Genomic DNA, 22,466 nt, shown 5'->3' on the forward strand with positions numbered 1-22,466 from the left:
AATCTATTTGCATGATATTGTTATTTGCAGCATTTTCCGTTGTAAACAGCATAGTTCGAGGGGTCATTGGGCAAGAAATAACGTGGCAATAAAGACTGAATATATAAATTCTGACTAAGATTCTATAAATTTCTTTTTTTGTATTTGCTATTAATATTTTTTTGGTTTTAATCCAGTGATACGAGAAAGGTTATGGTAATTGAAAGTACAGCAATTTAAGAGGCAAATCCTGTAAATTTAGATTTAATTCAGTTTATCTTTAGGAATTTGACTCTTTGGTTTCTCAGTAACCCGTCACACCACTGGAATTGAAAGGGCTCAATCAGGTAAAACACAAGAAAAATATTTTTACAATGCCAGGTGATGGCGATACCAGACAAGTCAAATTTCCAAGAGCAACAGATATTTTAATTGTTCCCCAAAGACAGGTGTCAATGTTAATAGATTCGCTCCAGCAACATGTCGAATTAAGGTCTCTTCTATTTGAATTATAGGGACAGGCTTAATAGGCTGAGTCTTCTCGAAGTTTATAGAATCATGAGAGCCATGGATAAAGTGAATAGCCAACGTCATTTTCCTAGGATGGGGTGTCCAAAACTACAGAATATAGTTTTAAGGTGAGATGGGCCGGAAGGGTAATGTTTTGATGCAGAGGATACTAAGTGTATGGAATGCGCTGCCAAAGGAAGTGGTGGAGGCTAGTAAAATGAAGACATTTAAAAGGCATCTGGATGTGTATGCAAACAGGAACATTTTACAGAGATATGGGCCAAATAATGGCAAATGGAACTCGGTCAGATCGAGATGTCTGTTCAATGCACACGAGGTGGATTGAAGGGTCTGTTTCTGAGTTGTATGACTTTGTTAATCTGGTTTTGTTGTTTGTTGAGAGTTTCGTTTTTTCTTTGGCCAACTCACACTGAGTTTGCTTTTTCTTCGAAATCTAACAAAGGCAAAAAATCTTGTCCCTGAGCCTTAGGTTCAACATTTTGCTTAATCAATTTTTGGGTACTAATATCTATGTATTGTTCAACAGTATTGACTCCTGTGGATTCACTGAGGACATCCGTAATGATAAACAGTAACAAGGGAATGTATTCATCTGAAACACTGCGTCATTCCTGACAAATTCCCTTCAATATGAGCTTTAAGGATTGATGTATTACTAATAATGCTCCTTTGGATTGTGGATAATAAACTGGCTATGTGAATGATTTTATTCCCAAATGATTCATTATTTTCTTGAATATTTATGATATAAAGTTTGAGTTTTGATCTGATTGAATTTATTTTGACAATCAGCATGTTGTATAAAAAATGCATAAACCTGTCTATTACCGATTTTGATATGTTATTTCCCTAAGGCGCTTCTTCAGGAATTCTGGTTGAAATATCCATAATCCACAATCTGTTATGATGCTACCAATTAATTGCTTAAAGACATGTCCAGTTAGAAAAAAAAAATCTAAGAAGGGGTTCAATCAAACATGATTATCCAGGGGAATAATGGAAAGTATAAATTGGAAAAAAAAATGCTATGGCAAAAGTTAGTGGGAAATCAGGGAATTGTGAATGTTTTAAAAACCAACTGAAAATGATTAATAAATAATAAGAGGGAGAAAATAAACTATGAAAACAAACTAGTAAATGCCATAAAAATAGACTATAAGAGCTTCTTTAAATACGTTAAAAGGAAAAGAGAGAGGCCATAATTAAGATTAGCTTCTTAAAGAATGGGGCAAAGTAAATAATAACAGGAGCCAAGAATTGGCAGAGGGGTTGAACAAATACTTTATAGCAAACTTCGTGTTAGAGGACACAAGTAACAATACAAAAAAGCCTAAATAATCAAGGGGCAAAGTGAAAAGAAATTGAACACAATAACTATCACTAGATAAGAAGTATTAGGAAAAATAATGCGCTAAAGTCTGATAAAGTTCTGTGCCTGATGGGTTGAACCTGAGGATTTAAAAGGAAGTAGCTACAGAGACAGTAAATAAATGTCTTCTTTCAATAAACCTTGCAAACTGAAAAGGTCTTAGAGAATTGGGAGCTGCCCACAGGTTTCTTGGTCAAAAAGTGAGGGAGATTTAAAACAGAGCGTGTAACTATCGGCCAGTTAGATTAACACCTGTCATTTTGAAAATTTTTGAATTTACTGTATTATGATTTGATAGCAAAGCATTTAGAAGCACACACTAATTCTATCAGAGTCACTTTGCATGAAGGGGAAATCATGCCTGAAAAGCATTATTGTATTCTTAACATTTGAAGAGATTAAAAAAAAGATAGATGAAGAGGAACATTAGAACATTAGATGTAATATATTTGGATGAACAAAAGGAATTTGATAAGGTGCCACACTTTTAAGCTGCTTAATAAAGCATGGATCTATGGATTTGGGGCAATAATTTAGCATGGATAGAAGACTTATTAATTGAGGACTGAATTGGGATAGAATGCACATATTTTGGATGCCAAATTGTAACTAAAGGAGTGCTACTGTAATCAGTGCTGGAACAAGAATTATTAGTGGTTTGGATGATGAAAATGAGTTGTCAAGTTTTCAAATGACACAAAAAATGGTGGGAAGGCAAATAGTGAGGAATGACACAGGGAGTCCAACTGTGAGGACAGATTAAGTGAGGGAGCAAAAAAACTTGGCACACTTGTTCGTGCTGTACAAGGCAAAAATCAGACTACATTTGTGATAATGTGAACAGTTTGTTCACCTTATTAAAGGAAATATCTACTGGAATTAGAAGCAAACCAGTGAGAGTTCACCATGTTAGTCTTGGGATGGAAGGATTTTCATATCAGGAGAGGTTGACTTGACTTGGTTTGAACTGACAGGAATTCAGAAGAATGACAAGAGGAACGTTTCAGTTTGAGAGACCGTTCTTCAGAACTGGCTATTGCACTTATTTAAACATAACAATCTTAAGGGATTTGGAAGGGTGAATGCTGAGAGATTGTTTTCTCTTGTGGCAGAATCCAGAAGGAAACAGCATCATTTCAGTACAAATGACACCCACTTAAGGGAGGAATGGAAAGGAATTTCATCTCTCGCAGTACTTTTTCTATAAATGTCTTTACCACAGAGGGAACTGGAGGTGGGTTTGTGAAGAATATTTAATGCAAGGGTAGAAAAGGTTCGTCCCACACTTTCAACTGCAGTATACACTGAAGATGTTTTTGACAGAATTCATTTTTTTACCCCAGAATGGCATTACTTAATGATGAATTGAACCTATTGTACTTATCACATTGAGCACATTGCTGCTGGATCAATTTCGTAAGTTGTGGTCATTTGCTCCCATACCCTCACAGCACAGAACGTAATGACATGAGAATTTCTTTATCTAAAATTCAACAGTCTTCTGTTCGTTATAGACACTGCTGTAGTTGGCCAAGGGGTTGGAAGATTATATATAGGTGACTAAATATTTCCTTCTCCAAAATGCCATTAGCAATATAGTTAAAATTTTTGATTACTTGCAGTGTAATTTTAATTGTCAATGCATAATCGATGAAGCCCAGTCATGGTAACTACTGGATTCATTTATTTTTCTTCAAGTAAACTTAATTGAGGTTTAGACCAAAACACCAATTAATTTTTGAATAAGTTCTTTGGGATACATAGCTGTGCATTTTTTTTTAAACTAACAGCTTCTTAGCTTCTTTGACTTCTATATTCGTACAAAATGGCATTTTGACTTTGTTAACTTACTTCGGTGAACGTAACGTAAAAGCTGCATGAAATGGTCAAGCTCAACTAATACAAGCTCAAAAAAACTATCCCGGACTGCTTATATTCATTTTTATGCAAAATTATGCACACAGTTTAACCTACATAATTAAAGAAGCGCTTACCAGTGCAAACCACACCCACGTCATCAGCAACAGACAACTGTTTCATTTGTGTAAAACTGCAATTCCATAGGAAGGGTTCATTGCCATTGCATTTGACATTGTTGATCAAGGATGGACCTGTGCCTTTGCCAAACTTCGAGTGGTTGTAAATGTTAATTGCAGAGCCACAATTCAGTTGTCTGCAAACCACAGCTGCATCCTTGAAATTCCACTGAGTGTCAGTCACTCTCCCCCAAGTGCCGCGATAATAAACCTCGACTCGGCCATCACAAATGGTCTCCCCATTGGCCAGTCGTATCTGCCAATCTTCACCTGTACAAATGCAATTTGATAATCCACGTTAATTAGCATTTTAGAGTTGAAATGTGCACATCAATTATAAAAATTGTTATTCTGTTTACCATTATGCAATTAATTTAAGGGGCATGCATTACAAATCCATTTTGTAAAGGTTATCAACAAGTTAGATAAGGGATTCAGGTTTCAAGAGAAGCCTCAGTCAGAACATTTTTGATCAGAAGGACAATGCATTTCCTCATTTCGTCTGATGTGGCCACAAGCCCATAGCAATTGTCTTCTCCGAAGCGCCTTTTCATCTGGCCTTCCAAAGCATTCAGTTTAAGTGCGGTTTGTGTGCGCCAAAATATACTCACATTCCATGAATGAATAAAAATAGAAGTGCCATTTTGTTTTCGTATTTCGGAACATGTCGATAGCGTTGGAAAGGCCAGAGTTTACCTTTGATCCCACAGCAGATTGTATGCTGTTCCTACAGCCACAGATGAGTGACGGAGGTACAATATGTTGCCTCAGGAATGATGATGAAATGGCAATATGTTTCCAAGTCATGGCGGCCTGTGAACTGAAGGGTGCCTTGGAACGGGTGACATTACTCTATGCTTAATGCCTTTGCTTTCAGAGGTAGTAGATTTCTTGGGAATGAAATGTGCTGGTAGAGAGTTTTGGTGAGTTGCAATAGTGCTCCTTTGAGCTACCAGGTCCATCCTCATGTTAAAATGAACACAGAATTCTGGAGGAACTCAACTTGTCTGGTAGCATGTAGTGCAAGAAGCAGAGTTAACATTTTGAGTGTGACATTTATTCAGAACTCTATCCTTAAGTTGTGAATATCTGCCAGAACTGCTGAGATCCTCTTGTGCCAAATAAATGTTCGAATTACACTAAAGACTAGGAAGCCAATATTGAGACTGAGGTACTCACATTGATGGAGAAAGTGAGGACTGCAGATGCTTCTTGATGAAGGACTTATGCACGAGACGTCGATTCTCCCGCTTCTCGGATGCTGTGCTTTTCCAGCACCACACTCTCGTACTCACATTAGTGCCAAATTATACCTCTCATTTGGAACAGAATTTCCAACAGATTTTGGGGTTTTAGTTTCTACTGAGTGTCATAATTGTGAAAATTTATAACTAAAACAGAAATTGCAGGAGAAGCTCAGCAAATCTGCCAGGATCTAGGGATAGAAAGCAAAGTTACCGTTTAGAGCCCACTGACCCTGCTTCAGACCTAGACTCGAAACATTAACTCTTTCTCTCTCCACAGGTGCTGCCTGACTTGCGGAGTTCCTCCAGGAATTTCTGTTCTTGTTTACAATTTTCGGCATCCTGTGGTTATATATTTTAGTGCTGCGCATATTCCTCATAGGAAGTGTAAAATCTGATTAATTTCAATCTCTTCTGACAAAGGAGATGCATTGAAGCTAGGAAGTAAATGACTCTGGTATCCTGCTCTCAGGAACCCCTCACTCTGCTGCATCCCACGTCTCTGAAATTATCACAATCCAAATTTGCGGAATTATTACAAAGCAGAAGAATTCGGACTTTCGCACTGACAACGGACCGTGATATACAATGCGCTCAAGAAATCTTACATTAAAATAGATACAGCTAGATTATAACGAATACGTGAAGCTGAATGAAACATCTACCAGAACAGATGACCCCAGCACCATTGCCGTGTGAGCACTTTTGGTGTCCCGAGGATGAAACCGGGCAGTCACGCAAGTGCATTTCATTGCCGATACATTCGTAGATATCGTTCCATATCTGCCCAGTTCCCTCTCCAAAATATGCACCTCCTGGTGCTGCTATTGCGGCTCCACAACCGAGTTGATTGCAGACAACAGCTGCATCCTGTAAATCCCAGTCGGTATCGCAGACTGTGCCCCAGGTGTCACCCAGCAGTATCTCCAGTCGTCCTGAGCAGGTATCATTACCACCAACTAATCGTGGTCCCTTTTGACCTTGGTGCAGAAACAATACATGTTCATAAGCTGTATTCATATTCTAATGAAAAAATGTCTCTAATGTACATCTCTACAGTGCATATTGAAGCGATTGTTTGAGCAAGGAAATCTCGATATTTCAGTAAAGATTGAGTCTGCAGTGCCACAATTTTATGAGACAAAGAAGCTTTGACAACAGCAAAATGTCGCTGTAATAACGGATAGATGATGTGGAAGGAGCTGTGGAGATACAACAGGTAGGACACATATTGATTGTCAAGATGAAATTCAATATTAGGGGTGACACCAACATTCTGTGAATGAAAGGAAGCCAAACAGAAGTAATCATCTGAAGGGAGGCTTTCACGTTAAATTCACCAGATTATTGTGAAACAGAATAACGAAATAGAATTATAGTTCAGGAAGATGCTTATTTATTGGAGATTCTGGTGCAAAAAAATGTGGAAACTAAACAACGGATACGATATTCTTTCCATTTCATAAAATGTCGAAGTGGCAACACGGAATAAAATTGACTGAACCATGTGGAAGCTATTGGGCATTTATTGTTCTGACTGCATGTTTATCAGGTGAGAACAAAATCTATTGAAATCCGAGGGGTTTTGTGAAACATGGGTTGAAGCGGCTCTCGTATTAGTTTCTGAGCTTTGTTTCCCAACCTTTTCATTGTCTGCTGCTTTTTTGGGACAAGATTCTTTAGCTCAATTTGAACCACAAACGAACTTTCTCCTTGAAAACGGCGATTAAATCAATTTGATCGTAAACATTGAAAGGAATGCCCAGCGTCACTTCGAATCCTCACGTTGAAACGCGAACAGCAATCTGGGCCAAATGTTGAAATCAACCACGTTTCTCACATCAGTGACGGACGCATAAGCTGGAAAAAATGTCGAATCTACAGGAAAATAGCACGAACTTTAAACTTCGCATTCCACTCGAATCTAGGAGTCGGAAGTTACAAAACACTTACCAGAGCAAATGATACTGACGTCATGTCTGTGTGTGCAATTCTTTTGATTGTTTGGTCTCATCGGGCAGTCCCAGAAAATGGTCTCATTCCCCTGGCATTCATAGATATCCTGCCACACAGGACCACTGCCCTCTCCAAACGGAGCCTCTCTGAGCACTGCTATCACTTCGCCACATTTTAAGGAAGCACAAACCACACGAGCGTCTTGTGAATCCCAATGTGAATCACACACTGTGCCCCAAGTATTCCCTTTCTGTATCTCCAATCTTCCAGAGCATCCATCCGTTCCACCAACCAGTCTTGGCTCTCTGTGTTCTGTTGTTTTAAACAGATTGGATAAAATCTTCAACATAATTAGCTTGAATCCACAACATAAAACAAAAACATTATTTCGAACAGGGATTAGCATTGTTCAAATGATGAAATGGTAATTCATGATGAAATTTGATTGACCTTTCCTCACATTTTATTTCTTACAAATAGTAAATAATATTTTGTTTTACAATTTTTTAGTGACTCACATGGTACAGTTCAACATGAGCTTCTGGATCACACTTGAGCTTTCATTTGTATTTTACCTTGTCATTTTAATTTTTAAGTCTCAGTGAAAAAAAAACATAAAATGAGGAATTGGCCTGAAAGCATTGCGATGCAAAGTTGGATTTCAAATAGTTCACACAACTGATACAAACTCAGAATTTTATTTTTACAATTTGAACCTTCAAGCTATACGTTTGGAATAAAGTGTTATCAAGTCGTAAAATGCGTCTGTAATAGGTAATAAATAGCTTTCCTAAATCTTTATCCATTCCACAATTCTCTATCATCAAAATGTCACAATTATTAATTGTTATTGACAGTTATAAAAGGTTTTACAAGTGTTCTTACCACATGAAAAAGGTGGAAATTAACACAGTTGAGTATGTTAACTGTTTTGTGAGGGAACAAAAAGGAAATGCGACAACTGTGTGTCCTCTCCTATATGGGCAGCAGCAACTTGGCAAGGCTTCTCCACAACTGCTACTGCTCACTAAAGGAAGATCAAAGGCAGCAAATACATGAAACACCAACACTTGCAAGCTCCCTTCAAAATCATAATCATTCTGACTTAAAAATATATTGCCATTCCTCTGCCAGGTGGTAAAATTCTAGAAATCCCTTCCTAACGGCATTATGATTCTATCTATGCCACAAGGACTCTTGGGTTGAAGAGATGTCTGATCACCACTTTCCTGTATGCAATTAAGGGCGGGCAGTAAATGTTAGTCTAGCTCATATCTAAATCGGGTGATGGAATCAATCAAATAAATCCTCACCTTAGCAATGCTATTTATGAAGTACATAACTACATTATTTTTATTATCAAGGTTATTTGGTATCCAAAAGAATGATGACCCAACATTCTTTTCATTTAAGAATTACCACATATATCAGCATCATGAAATAGCAATAAAAGATATGATTCCATGCATCACTAGTTAGTCACACCTGGAGTCTGTATTATGAGAAACACAGAAATTGTAATTTACTTCCCACACTTAATGTGAGTAAAGTTTCTGGTGTGGAGACTGGCTCTAATGCAAGAAGGGATAGATCGGGTTCCAAGAGATCAATTCTGTTTTGGGTGACTCTAGTCCGAGGCACAGACAGACGTTTCTGTGGCCAGCAAGGAAAAATCAGAATGATGCATTGGTGCCAGGATCAAGGATGTCTCAGAGAAGATGCAGAATGTTCTTAAGGGGGCGAGGTACCAGCAGGAGGTCATTTTACACATTGGAACCAACAACATAGGAAGGAAAAAGAATGAGATTCTGGAGATCTTTGAGAGTAGTAATATTTGGATTACTCCTGGCCCTGAGAACTAGTGAGGGTAGGAATAGGAGGGTAGCGCAGATGAATGCATGGCTGAGGAGCTGGTACATGGAATCTCTTCTGGGGTAGAAGTGACCTGTACAAGAAGGATAGATTGCACCTGAATTGGATGGGGACTAATATACTTGCAGGGAGATTTGCTGGAGCTGCTCGGAAGGATGTAAACTAGTAAGGTTGGGATGGGACCCAGGGAGATAGTGAGGAAAGAGATCAATCTGAGACTGGTACAGTTGAGGAAAGAAGTGAGTCAAACAGTCAGGGCAGGCAGAGACAAAACATAGAAAAAGGGAGGACTGATAAATTAAAGAGCAATTATTTCAATGCAAGAGGCCTAACAGGGAAGGCAGATGAACTCAGGTCATAATTAGGAACATGGGACCTGGATATCTTAGCAATTACAGAAATGTGGCACAGGGTTGGACAGGACTGGCAGCTTAATGTTCTAGGAAACAAATACTACAGGAAGGACAGAAAGGGAGGCAAGAGAGGAAGGAATTGATGTTTTTGACAAGAGATAGCATTACATCTGTACTGAGGGAGAGTATTCCTGGAAATACCTCCAGGAAGGTTATTTGGGTGGAACTGAGAAATAAGAAAGGGATGATCACCTGATTGGGATTGTATTATAGATGCCCTAATAGTCAGAGGGAAATTGAGAAACAAGCTTGTAAGGAGATCTCAGCTATCTGTAAGAAAAATAGGGTGGTTATGGTAAAAGATTTTAACTTTCCAAACATAGACTGGGACTGTCATAGTGTTAAGGGTTTAGATGGAGACAAATTTGTTAAGTGTGTACCAGAAAATTTTCTTATTCTATATGAGGATGTACCTGCTAGAGAAACTGCAAAACCTGACCTACTCTTGGGAAATAAGGCAGGGCAGGTGACTGAGGTGTAAGTGGGGGAGCAGTTTGGGGCCAGTGACCATAATTATATTAGTTTCAAGATAGTAATGGAAAATGATAGACTAGATCCAAATGTTGAAATTCTAAATTGGAGGAAGGTTAATTTTGACAGTATTAGGCAAGAACCCTCAAAGGCTGATTGGGGGCAGATGTTCGCAGGTAAATGGACGGCTGGAAAATAGTAAGCCTTCAGAAATGAGATAACGAGAGTCAAGAGACGGTATATTTCTGTTAGTGTGAAAGGAAAGGCTGGTAGGTGTAGGGAATGCTGGATGACGAAAGAAATTGAGGCTTCGGTTAAGAAAAAGAAGGAAGCAAATGTCAGGGAAAGACAAAGTGAAACTTTAGGAGAGTATAAAGGCAGTAGGAGTATACTTAAGTGGGAAATCAAGAGGGCAAAAAGGAGACATGAGATAGATTTAGCAAATAGAGTTAAGGAGAATCCAAAGGGGTTTTATAAATACATTAAGGACAAAAGGGTAACTAAGGAGAGAATAGGGCACTTTAAAGATCAGCAAGGCAGCCTTTGTGTGGAACCGCAAGAGATGGGAGAGATAATAAAAAAGTGCTTTGCGTCAGTGTTTGCTGTGGAAAAGGACATGGAAGATATAGAATGTGGGGAAATAGTTGGTGTCATCTTGAAAAAATGTCCATATTATAGAGGAGGAAGTGCTGGATGTCTCAAAATGCTTAAAAGTGGATAAATCGCCAGGACCTGATCAGGTGCACCCTCGAACTCTTTGGGAATCTTGAGAAGTGATTGCTGGGCTCCTTGCTGAGATATTTGTATCATTGAGAGTAACAAGTGAAGTGCTGGAAGGCTGGAGGTTGGCTAATGTAGTGCCACTGTTTAAGAAGCCTGGTAAGGACAAGCCAGGGAACTATAGACCAGTGATCTTGACATCGGTGGTGGGCAAGTTATTGGAGGGAATCTTGAGGGGCAGGATGTACATGTATTTGGAAAGGCAAGGACTGATTATGGATAGTCAGCATGGCTTTGTGTGTGGGAAATCATGTCTCACATACTTGATTGAGTTTTTTGAAGAAGTAACATAGAGGATTGATGAAGGCAGAGCAGTGGATGTGGTCTATATGGTCTTCAGTAAGACATTCGACAGGGTTTCCCATGGGAGACTGATTAGCAAGGTTAGATCTCATGGAATATAGGGAGAACTAGCCATTTTGATACAGAACTGACTCAAAGGTAGAAGACAGAGGGTGATGGTGAAGGGTAGCTTTGCAGACTGGAGGCCTGTGACCAATGGAGTGCCACAAAGATTGGTGCTGGGTCCACTACTTTTATATAAATGACTTGGATGTGAGCAAGAGATATAGTTAGTAAGTTTGCAGATGACACCAAAATTGGAGGTGTAGTGGACAGCGAAGATGGTTACCTCAGATTACAACAGGATCTTGATCAAATGGGCTAATGGGCTGAGAAGTGGCAGATGGAGTTTAATTTAGATAAATGAGATGTGCTGCATTTTGGGAAAGCAAATCTAGGTCCTAGTGTTACTGAACAAAGAGGCCTTAGAGTCATAGTTCAAGTTTCATAGCTCCTTGAAAGTAGAGTCGCAGGGAGATAGGCTAGTGAAGAAGGTGGTTGTATGCTTTCCTTTATTGGTCAGAGTATTGAGTACAGATATTGGGAGGTCATGTTGCAGCTGTAGAGGACATTGGTCGGGCCACTTTTGAAATATTGCATGCAATTCAGGTCTCCTTCCTATCAGAAGGATGTTGTGAAACTTGAGATAGTTCAGAAAAGATTTACAAAGATGTTGCCAGGGTTGGAGGATTAAAGCCATAGGGAGAGGTTGAATAGGTTATGGCTGTTTTTCCTGGAGTGCCAGAGGCTGAGGGGTGACCTTATAGAGGTTTATAAAATCATGAGGGGCATGAATAGAATAAATGAACAAAGTCTCTTCCCTGGGGTCAGGGAGTCCATAACCAGAGGCATTGGTTGAGCGTGAGAGGGGAAAGATATGAAAGAGACGTAAGGGGCAACTTTGTCGTGGAGGGTGGTACATGTATGGAATGAGCTGCCAGAGGAAGTGATGGAGGTTAGTACAATTGCAACATTTAAAAGGCATCTGGAGGGGTATATGATTAGGAAGGGTTTGCAGGGATGTGGGCCAGGTGTGGGCAGGTGGGACTAGATTGGGTTCAGATTTCTGGTCGGCATGGGCCAGATGGAACAAAGGGTTTTTCCACACTTCAATCAGATACTCTGCAGCCTTATCTGTTTGCAGGAAAACAGCCCCAGCCTATATAATCTCTTTAAAGCTGAATCACTTCAGACCAGGCAACATCTTCATGAAGCTATTCTGCACTTTCTCTAATACAATCACATGCTTCTCATAGTGTGATGACCAGAAATGCACATTACTTACAGGAATCCTGAAGAAGGGCTTATGCCCGAAACGTCGATTCTCCTGTTCCTTGGATGCTGCCTGACCTGCTGCGCTTTTCCAGCAACACATTTTCAGCTCTGATCTCCAGCATCTGCAGTCCTCACTTTCTCCTTAAATATTCCTTATGCCTTCTGAACCATTTTATCTTTCCACCCTGTTACCTTCCAGGGTCTTGAACATAGGTACCAAGATCCCTCAGATCCTCTGTACTTCCAAAGCTGTTACCATGCAATGTGTACTCTCTTGCCTTGATAATCCCTCAGAAAATCATTACCTCATTCTTTTCAGGTTTGTATTCCATTTGCAACTGTTCTGCCCATATGATAAATCTAGCTACATCAATGTGTAGTCTACGACATTCTTCTTTGTATTTATCAGGTACTAATGTGTATGGCATCTGCAAAATTATGATCATACTACCTGCATTCATGCTCAGCCATTAATGTACACAAAACAGCCAACATTAAACCTTATGGTACACCACTGGACTCAAGCTTACAGGCACATGGCATTGTTTGACCATCACTCTTTGCTTCCTGTGACTAAACTAATTTGCCAGATTTCAATGTATCATCTGCGAAGTGAGACCTTGTCAAAAGCCTTACTGAAGTCAACGTAAACCATATCAAGCTCATTAGCAGCATCCATACACATTGTCGCCTCCTTGAAAAATTCAAAAGTCACACAACACCAGGTTGTAGTCCAACAGGTTTAATTGGAAGCACACTTGCTTTCAGAGCGACACTCCTTCATCAGGTGATAGTGGAGGGCTCAATCGTAACACAAATTTGCAGTGTCATGTAACTGAAATTATACATTGAAAAATTGATTGTCTGTTAAGCCTTTCATCTGTTAGAATACAGTGATAGTTTCACTTCTTTCATGTGTAAATCAAAAAACCTTTTTTTAAAAGTTGCATTCTCGGGTTAGCTGTTAACAATGGTGATAGCTAGACAATATGTTGAAGGTGTTAGCCCCCTGTGTTCTCTGTCTATGACCTGATGTTTAGATTGATTCTAATCTAAAAAGTGAGATAACAGAGTTTTACATAATTTCATGCAGTTTTTGAGCTCAGAGTTCTACATGAATGTATGCAGTTTTTGAGCAAAATGTAATGTAACTCTGCAAGTACAAATTCACCCCACAAATTATATGTGTGCATGTGGGTCTTTGTCTGTCTGTGTGTCTGTCCGGGGTGACTCCATACAACCATACAACTCCATACAACCCTGTCACGGTGGACGCTGCAAGATGTGTCAGATTGTGGGCATAGATACTACCATTACGCATGGGAACACCTCCCACCTTGTACATGGCAGGTACTCATGTGACTCAGCCAATGTTGTCTATCTTATACATTGCAGAGGCATGGTACATTGGGGAAACCGAGCAAAGGCTACGACAACGGATGAATGGGCATTGCACAACAATAAACAGACAGGAGGGTTCCCTCCCAGTTGGGGAATACTTCAGTGGTCCAGGACATTCAGCCTTGGACCTTGGGGTAACCATCCTCCATGGTGGACTTCCGGACAGGCAGCAGAGGAAAGTGGCCGAGCAGAGGCTGATAGCTAAGTTCAGTACCCATAGGGAGGGCCTCAACCGGGACCTTGGGTTCATGTTACATTACAGGTGATCACCATTGCACTACACACACACACACACAGATATTCCTACACACATACACACTCTCACATACACACGGACACAGGTACACACAGATGCGCACACAGACACACACACACTCCCTTATAGACACACACACTCCCACACTCGCACATGCACCCCTCACAGACTTAAGACATTCTGCACTCACTACACACACACACTTTCTCACACTCACAACCCCCACCCCAGACAGACACACACACAGACAGACAAAGACCCACATGCACACATATATTTTGTGGGGTGAATTTGTACTTTCAGAGTTACATTACACTTTGCTCAAAAACTGCATACATTCATGAAGAACTCTGAGCTCAAAAACTGCATGAATTTATGTAAAACTCTGTTATCTCACTTTTTAGATTAGAATCAATCTAAACATCAGGTCATAGACAGAGAACACAGGTTCCTGAAGAAGGGCTAATGCCCGAAATGTCGATTCTCCTGTTCCCTAGATGCTGCCTGACCTGCTGCGCTTTTCCAGCAACACATTTCCATCTCTGATATCCAGCATCTGCAGACTTCACTTTCTCCTCAGAGAACACAGGGGGCTAACACCTTCAACATATTGTCTAGCTATCACCATTGTTAACAGCTAACCCGAGAATGCAACTTTTAAAAAAAGATTTTGTGATTTACACATCAAAGAAGTGAAACTATCACTGTATTCTAACAGATGAAAGGCTTAATAGACAATCAATTTTTCAATGTATAATTTCAGTTACATGACACTGCAAATTTTTGCTATAAATTCTGTGTTACGATCGAGCCCTCCACTATCACCTGATGAAGGAGTGTCGCTCTGAAAGCTAGTGTGCTTCCAATTAAACCTGTTGGACTACAACCTGGTGTTGTGTGATTTTTAACTTTGTACACCCCAGTCCAACACTGGCATCTCCAAATCTTGAAAAATTCACACATTTTTCTGAGACATAATTTCCCCTTACAAAGCCATGTTGACTAGCATTGATTAATCGCTGTCAATCCATAGAACATAGAACATAGAAGAATACAGCACAGTACAGGCCCTTCGGCCCTCGATGTTGCGCCGATCCAAGCCCACCTAACCTACACTAGCCCACTATCCTCCATATGCCTATCCAATGCCCGCTTAAATGCCCATAATGAGGGAGAGTCCACCACTGCTACTGGCAGGGCATTCCATGAACTCACGACTCGCTGAGTAAAGAACCTACCCCTAACATCTGTCCTATACCTACCACCCCTTAATTTAAAGCTATGCCCCCTTGTAATAGCTGACTCCATATGTGGAAAAAGATTCTCACTGTCAACCCTATCTAAACCCCTAATCATCTTGTACACCTCTATCAAGTCACCCCCAAACCTTCTTTTCTCCAATGAAAACAACCCCAAGTGCCTCAGCCTTTCCTCATACGATCTTCCTACCATACCAGGCAACATCCTGGTAAACCTCCTTTGCACCCGTTCCAGTGCCTCCACATCCTTCCTATAGTATGGCAACCAAAACTGCACACAATACTCCAGATGTGGCCGCACCAGAGTCTTATACAACTGCAACATGATCTCAGGACTACGGAACTCAATTCCTCTACCAATAAAAGCCAGTATGCCATAATGCCTTCTTCACCGCACTATTTACCTGGGTGGCAACTTTCAAAGATCTGTGTACATGGACACCAAGATCCCTCTGCTCATCCACACTACCAAGTATCCGATCATTAGCCCAGTACCCCATCTTTTTGTTACTCTTACCAAAGTGAATCACCTCACACTTTGAATCACCTACATTGAACTCCATTTGCCACCTTTCTGCCCAGCTCTGCAGCTTATCTATATCCCGCTGTAACCTGCCGCATCCTTCCTCACTGTCTACAACTCCTCCGACTTTCGTATCATCCACAAACTTGCTCACCCAACCTTCTAACCCCTCCTCCAGGTCATTTATAAAAATGACAAACAGCAATGGTCCCAAAACAGATCCTTGCGGAACACCGCTAGTGACGGCACTCCAAGATGAACCTTTGCCATCAACTACTACCCTCTGTCTTCTTCCAGCCAGCCAACTCCTAATCCAAACCTCCAACTCACCCTCAATGCCATACCTCCATATTTTTTGCAGTAGTCTACCATGGGGAACCTTATCAAACACCTTACTAAAATCCATATACACCACATCTACTGCTTTCCCCTCGTCCACCTCCTTAGTCACCTTCTCAAAGAATTCAATAAGGTTTGTGAGGCACGACCTGCCCTTCACAAAACCATGCTGACAATCTTTGATCACATTATTCCTATCCAGATGTTCATAAATCCCATCCCTTACAATTCTCTCTAAGACTTTGCCCACAACAGAAGTGAGACTCACCGGCCTATAGTTACTAGGGTTATCCCTACTCCCCTTCTTGAACAAGGGAGCCACATTTGCTAGCCTCCAATCTTCTGGCACTACTCCTGTAGACAGATTAATTCTGTTCCTTGTTAGTTTCATTGCTTATCCCTGTCACTCTTGAATAATAATATCACATTACCTCTTCTCCAGTCATCCGGCATCCCTCCAGTGGCCAGTGAAGATTTGAAATTAATTTTAAAGCCTATGGAATCTCCTATCTTGCCTTCCACAGCAGGTTGAGATACATGTCTTCTGGGCGTGGGGGATTTTTCCACTGTTGAGCCTGCTAAAACTATGAATGCTAATACTAATATCTCAGTGCTAATTCATTCAAGCACGTCAAATTCTTATCCCTGGTTTCTTGTCCTTCTCTGCAATTAATATGGTTGCAAAGTGCTCATTTAAAACTTCAACAATGTCTTTGTGTTCTGCATACAGATTGCCACTTTGGTTCCTAATTGGTCTTCTTCTTTCCTTGGTTATTCTCATGCGCTTCATATATTTAATCCTTTACGGCTCTGCATTTTGTTTATTACCCTTTTGAATGTCTCTGACTGCTTTGACGTAGATTTTCCTGCAAGTCCACTTTAGTCCGATCCTGTTTTATCTCAGTAAAATTGACATTCATTCAATATAAAAACTTTATTTCCAGAATAGCTTTAACCTTATCCATTATAACGTTAAATCTTATTGAATCATAGCTACGTTTACCAAATCATCCCATTTGCATGGCTTAGTGCCCTTAAATTCAATCCAGCTGCACCCCTTCTCTTGAAGGAGTTTCTGCAATGTGGCTTAATAAATTATCCTGGGAACATTTTAAGAATTCCATCCCTCTCAGCCTTTCACACATTGTATTTTCCAATTAATATTGGGAAAGTTAAATCACCTAATATCGTTATCCTATTAGATTTTCACTTCGAAGTTGCCTACATGTCTATCTTGCTGCCTCCCTCTAACTGTTTGGGTATTTATAGTGCACCCAGCAAAGTGACTGCCCTCACTTTGTTTTGGAGTTCTATTCATATGGTCTAATTCATGGAACCTTCCAGGATGTCATCCTTCCTTGCTGCAGTACTTGACAAATTGTTCTCCACTGTGATACCACCTCCTCTTCTACACACCTCATTACCTTGCCTAAAGTGACTGCACTCTGGAATATTGAGCTTTCACTTCTGTCCCTCCCTCAATCATGTCTCTATGACAGCAATTTTATGCATTCTCTTGCGTAAACAACAGTTAATTCATCTGCGTTACTTCATGCATTAAAATAATGCCATTCAGACTTGCCAAGATCCCTTGTGTATTAACTTGACTATATTTGAACTGTCTTCTAGGCGGACTTGGTTCTTCTCTATTTGTCTGTCGATGATCCTCTACTGTCCATCCAATCTGTATTCTATCACCAGGCAAATTAGTTTAAATGTCCACCACCTTTACGACCGAACACCCTTGTATGTTCAGTATGTTCAGTTCCGGTGCAAACTGTCAGACTTGAACTACTCAAATTTTGCCCTGAAATGAATTTGATTCTGGTCCTGGAACCTAAAGCGCTCTCTCCTGTTCCAATTTTTCAGCCACACATTTATCTTTTCTATTTGCTTATTCCTGTATTCGCTAGCATAGAGAGACTTTGACCAGCGGGAGTTATTTCAGAATAAGGTGTTGTCATTCCAAGACAGAGATGAATTTAAATGTCTTCTCTTAGATGGTTGGATAGTGAATCTGTGGGGTTCTTTACAGCAGAAAGCTGTCAAGGTTATGTCATTCAGAATATATAGGGTGCAATATTTCTTTATAAAGGAACAAGTCACGTGATAGTGGGTAAACGCGGGGTAGTGGAATTGCGGATTATCAAATGGATTTCAGATACCCATGTAATGTTCTGTGGCCCTACATTCGAATCCCACTCTAGCAGATGGTGCAAATTAAATTCAATAAAACGCTGGAATTAAGATTCTAATGATGACCATTAAACCATTGTCATAAAACATCCATTTGGATCACTCATGTCCTTTACAGAAAGAAAGTCATCTGTACCTGCTCTGGTTTACATGTGTATCTCAAACTGATGGCAGTATTCCTACAAAGATTCTGTGGACTCGAAAAATTAACCCTGCTTTTCTTTCTACAGACGCTGTCAGACCGGCTGAGCTTCTTCAGCAGTTTCATTTTTTGTGATTGACTCTTAACTACTTTCTGAAATGACCTAGCAAGCCATTCAGTTCCACAGCAATGAAGGAATGAAATAAATGCTGGCCGAGAAAATGATGCCACATCCCATGTGTGAAATAAAAAATGAATTTGTCATAAACTAATTTGATGCAGCAGTATTAATGAGACAAATAGTCTATTTATGTTCCTGTGTCTTACATTTTATTATCACCCTCTAACCTATAGCAAGTTCTATTCCTTGCAATTTGGACAGCCTGCTGTAGCGTGCGAGTAAATTAATACCATCTATCCCTCAGCACCTTTTTCACAGCTGAAGCAACATTTTAGTTCGAACCAGAGACAGGCTTCCCTGTAATTTCTAATCCTCGCCAAAAATTAGCAACTGCAAGAAGAGATTACCAAAGTAAGAACTGCATAATGTATAAAGCTTTGCAACATGTTCAATCCTTGTAGGTCATATAAGTATTTTGCCTGCAAGGGCAGGTCAGCAGTACAATATTCTGGAGCACATAATTGAACTCCTGACTCTCCGGAGTCTTGTCTATGAGTCAGAGGCACGAATCAGAAACGTGATGGAATAATCTCCTTTATGATCCAACTCCAACAACACTCACAGTCACCACCCAGAACAATCCAGAGCAAAACAGTTGACTGCTTTGTTACCAAACATATTCACTCTCTCCGTCACTGATGTTCAGTAGCAGCAATGTGTACCATTTACAAGATGGCTTATAGAAATTCACAAAGTTGGACAGCACTTTTCAACCCTATGACCACCACCATGTAGAAGGACAAGGGCAGCAGGTACATGAGAATACCGCCATCTGCAAACTAATCTCCACGCCACTCATGATCTTGACTTGGAAATATTTACCATCCATTCAGTGCCACTGGGAAAATCCTGGAAATTGATACTTAACAACATTGTATGTAGTTCAACAGCAAATCACTACCAAGCTCTCTTTGGCAACTGGGATGGGCAATAAATGCACACACGCCATACTTTTCATGATTGCACAATTTGGTCAGTGTTTTGGAATACAATAGTGCCAATGGCATTTTATTATCTGAAATAATATACGCAGAGAAGTTACCTGAACAAACAACACCAGCTGCTTCTTTCTCTGCCGAGCAGTTTCTGTGAGTCAAAGGTTTCACCTCACATTTCCAGGGATCATCCTCAGTGCCTTTGCAGTAAAGTTCAATGTTCAGCATCGGGGCATGACCAGCCCCAAACTGAGAATTTGCTGATGCAGATACAGCGTTACCACAGCTCAGGAATTTGCAGAAAGCATGAGCTTCATTCATATCCCACATTCGGCCACAGAGGATACGAGTTGCTGAAAAGCTAGTAGCCTCAACTCTTCCAGCACAAGGGCTGCCTCCATCCTTCAGCGCAGCTACTTGCCTGACTGTCAGGGAAGAACATTTGAGATTATTCACATTAGCTTTCATGCACCAATTTAACAAAAGGCAATAAGCCGTCAGTTTAAAATCACCTCGCGACAGATATTATGGCCATCCTTCCTATTTGAAAGCATTCAATTGATATAAGTCTATCAAGCAAGAGGTTAGCTTTACCATTACAGAGAAGAAGAAGAAATAAAAGCTGTTGGTCAATAGAAGCAAGAGAGCAATCTTTTAACATGCGATGTTTTAATAGAAGTCATAGATCATTAGTAATTATTACTATGAATAAAAAAAAACAGACAGAATGGATAAAAATCTAATTTGGAATTGTGGACAGTGCAAAAGGAAGTACAAAGATTAGAAATCAGCTGGAGTGGAGATTATTGTTTTAGTTTATAAAAGCAACAGAATTATCCTGCAGTTGCAACATTGATAGACCATTCTACCGTCAATCAGTGCTAAAAACTGGTCCACTAACATTACAACGATGTCATATTTTTCCCTGATTCCAGTAACATCGAGCTGGTAAAACCAAACTAATTATCTCATTCATTTGTCTCAAGTGTCTCTTGATGTGAGACAGTTGATTATGCGCATTTTGTTTTCTGATATGAGACTACTTAAACGTACTTGAGTTTCCTAGCCAAAACACAAACTAATAATGCCTTCACCTCATTCTTTGAGCACTCTTACGCAATATCCATCACCCGATAATTTGGCATTACTGTTTGAATGTTCACTTTGGCATAAGTTAGTTTTCAACATCAAATTTTACGCAACTTTCTTTCAAAAATTACAGCCTGCCATAAAAGAAGGTTGGTTGCACCTCACTGTTTTGAGACAATGTAACTCAGCCATGGTTGAATGTAGAGGACAGGAGCAACTTTGAGGATAAAAAAAAGTGCGGCAGTCATGAAGTTGAGGTGGGTGCATTTGTATGTTACGCAACTTTATCCATTAGCCAATCGTGAACACCCACCCACAAAAAAAAGAGCAAGCTAAGTGTTAACCCTCTGTTTTTGAAGTAGTGGGGGGGGGGGGGGGGGGGGGGTAGAGGATGTGGTCTGGGATTGCTTCAAATTTTATAAGAACCTTGAATCAACCTGGTTGCACCTGTTATTGCACACCGTTGGGTTAGGTGGGTCTTGAAACTTGGTATCATAGGCCAGAGGCAGGGATTCTACCAATGTGCCTGAATAAGCAAGATTCATTTTGATCTTCCTAGTATCTTATTTACTGATTGAGACTAAGACATCAAAGTATCCGCAAATTATGTCTCATGCTATGATCAGTCATGTTTTTCCATTGGACAACTTAACTAGTCAAAGCTACACATGGTTAAAGAGTTTTTTGGAAAAGTAGATGTTAGCGATATAGAAGGCAACAAATATTCTCATTTGACTTTGCTCGAAATAAGTATGAACAATTTTAGTTAGGAACACAAAGTGTTTAGTAGTTAGCAGCTGAATTTGGTTGACTGCAACTATCACAATTGATTTTCTTAAACTATGAATTCTGAAAGATATCACCAGAGAAGCAGAGGCACAAATGACAACGGACATCCAGGAATGGAACTACAGAAAACATCTTTTCTTAGTAGAGTTACGCCCGTAACGTCAACTCTGCTGCTCTTCGGATGCTGCATGACCTGCTGTGCTTTTCCAGCACTGCACCTTTCAACTCTGACTCTCCAGCATCACTTTCTCCATATATAAACAATGCCAGATGTTGAGCTCCATGATGTCAGATTAGGTGTACATTCAGACGTTTTGGTCCGGCAATAAATCAATGCAATTTTAAAATAACATCGTGCTTTTAAGGGTATAAAATGTCACAACTTGCTTCACAGAAGTACTATAAAAGAAGCAAGATACCTTGCCACATGGCGAAAAATTAACGAAGATAATCAGAGTTAGGACTGAGGAGTGTCTGAAATGAGTAAAGCAAGATAATGAGACATAGCCAGTTAGATAAGGAATTTCAACGTTCAGGGACCAAGGAGCTGTAGGCATCCCCATTAATGATAAAAGTGTTGTTGCTCAAGTGACCAGAAATAAAGAAGTGAGGAAAGCTCATATAATTTGAAGCGCTCTTGTGTTTGTGGTAGTCTCCTTACCTGAGACCAAGAGGACCGGGTTCAAGTGCCACCTGCCTCAAACATTTGTGATGATATCCCAGAGCAGGTTGATTAAAAAATATCTATCTTGCAGCACTTGAGTAAAGGTTCAAATGGTACAGTGGCAGTGTGGTGCCTTGTGATAGGGATTTAAGACGCACCTACCCAAGCATGTTATAATATGTCGGAAATAGCGACTTTAATACAATGTAGACCTGGAACTTTTGCAGATATGTTGCGAGGCTAGGGAATGGTGAGACTTAAATGCCAGGATCAAGAGCTTAAAAACCAAGAAATTACTGATATGGAAGTCAAGGTATTTAAAAGACCGCGGAGTTGAATTGGGAGCCATAGGAGCTAAACAGACCGCTTCTGGATGATGTTACAGAGTTAAAATTAGTCCACTATGTGGGCAGTTTGGAGCTAT

General features: G+C 40.1%; 1 protein-coding gene across 1 annotated transcript in view; it reads right to left on the reverse strand.

The window, feature by feature from the left end:
• The window catches only part of LOC122555636 (scavenger receptor cysteine-rich type 1 protein M130-like), a 49,322-nt gene that overhangs the window by 17,482 nt on the left and 9,374 nt on the right, over nt 1-22,466 (reverse strand). Inside the window, exons 5-8 of the mRNA XM_087993944.1 lie at nt 19,608-19,925; nt 7,113-7,427; nt 5,825-6,139; nt 3,874-4,185 (exon numbers count right to left, since the gene is read on the reverse strand). Coding sequence (XP_087850070.1) covers nt 3,874-4,185; nt 5,825-6,139; nt 7,113-7,427; nt 19,608-19,925 — 1,260 coding nt within the window. The remainder of the gene's footprint in view (nt 1-3,873; nt 4,186-5,824; nt 6,140-7,112; nt 7,428-19,607; nt 19,926-22,466) is intronic.

Source organism: Chiloscyllium plagiosum, unplaced genomic scaffold (genome assembly GCF_037043375.1).
Source record: "Chiloscyllium plagiosum isolate Xiang-an unplaced genomic scaffold, Cpla_swu_hap1 HiC_scaffold_13, whole genome shotgun sequence".
Classification (NCBI taxonomy): domain Eukaryota; kingdom Metazoa; phylum Chordata; class Chondrichthyes; order Orectolobiformes; family Hemiscylliidae; genus Chiloscyllium; species Chiloscyllium plagiosum.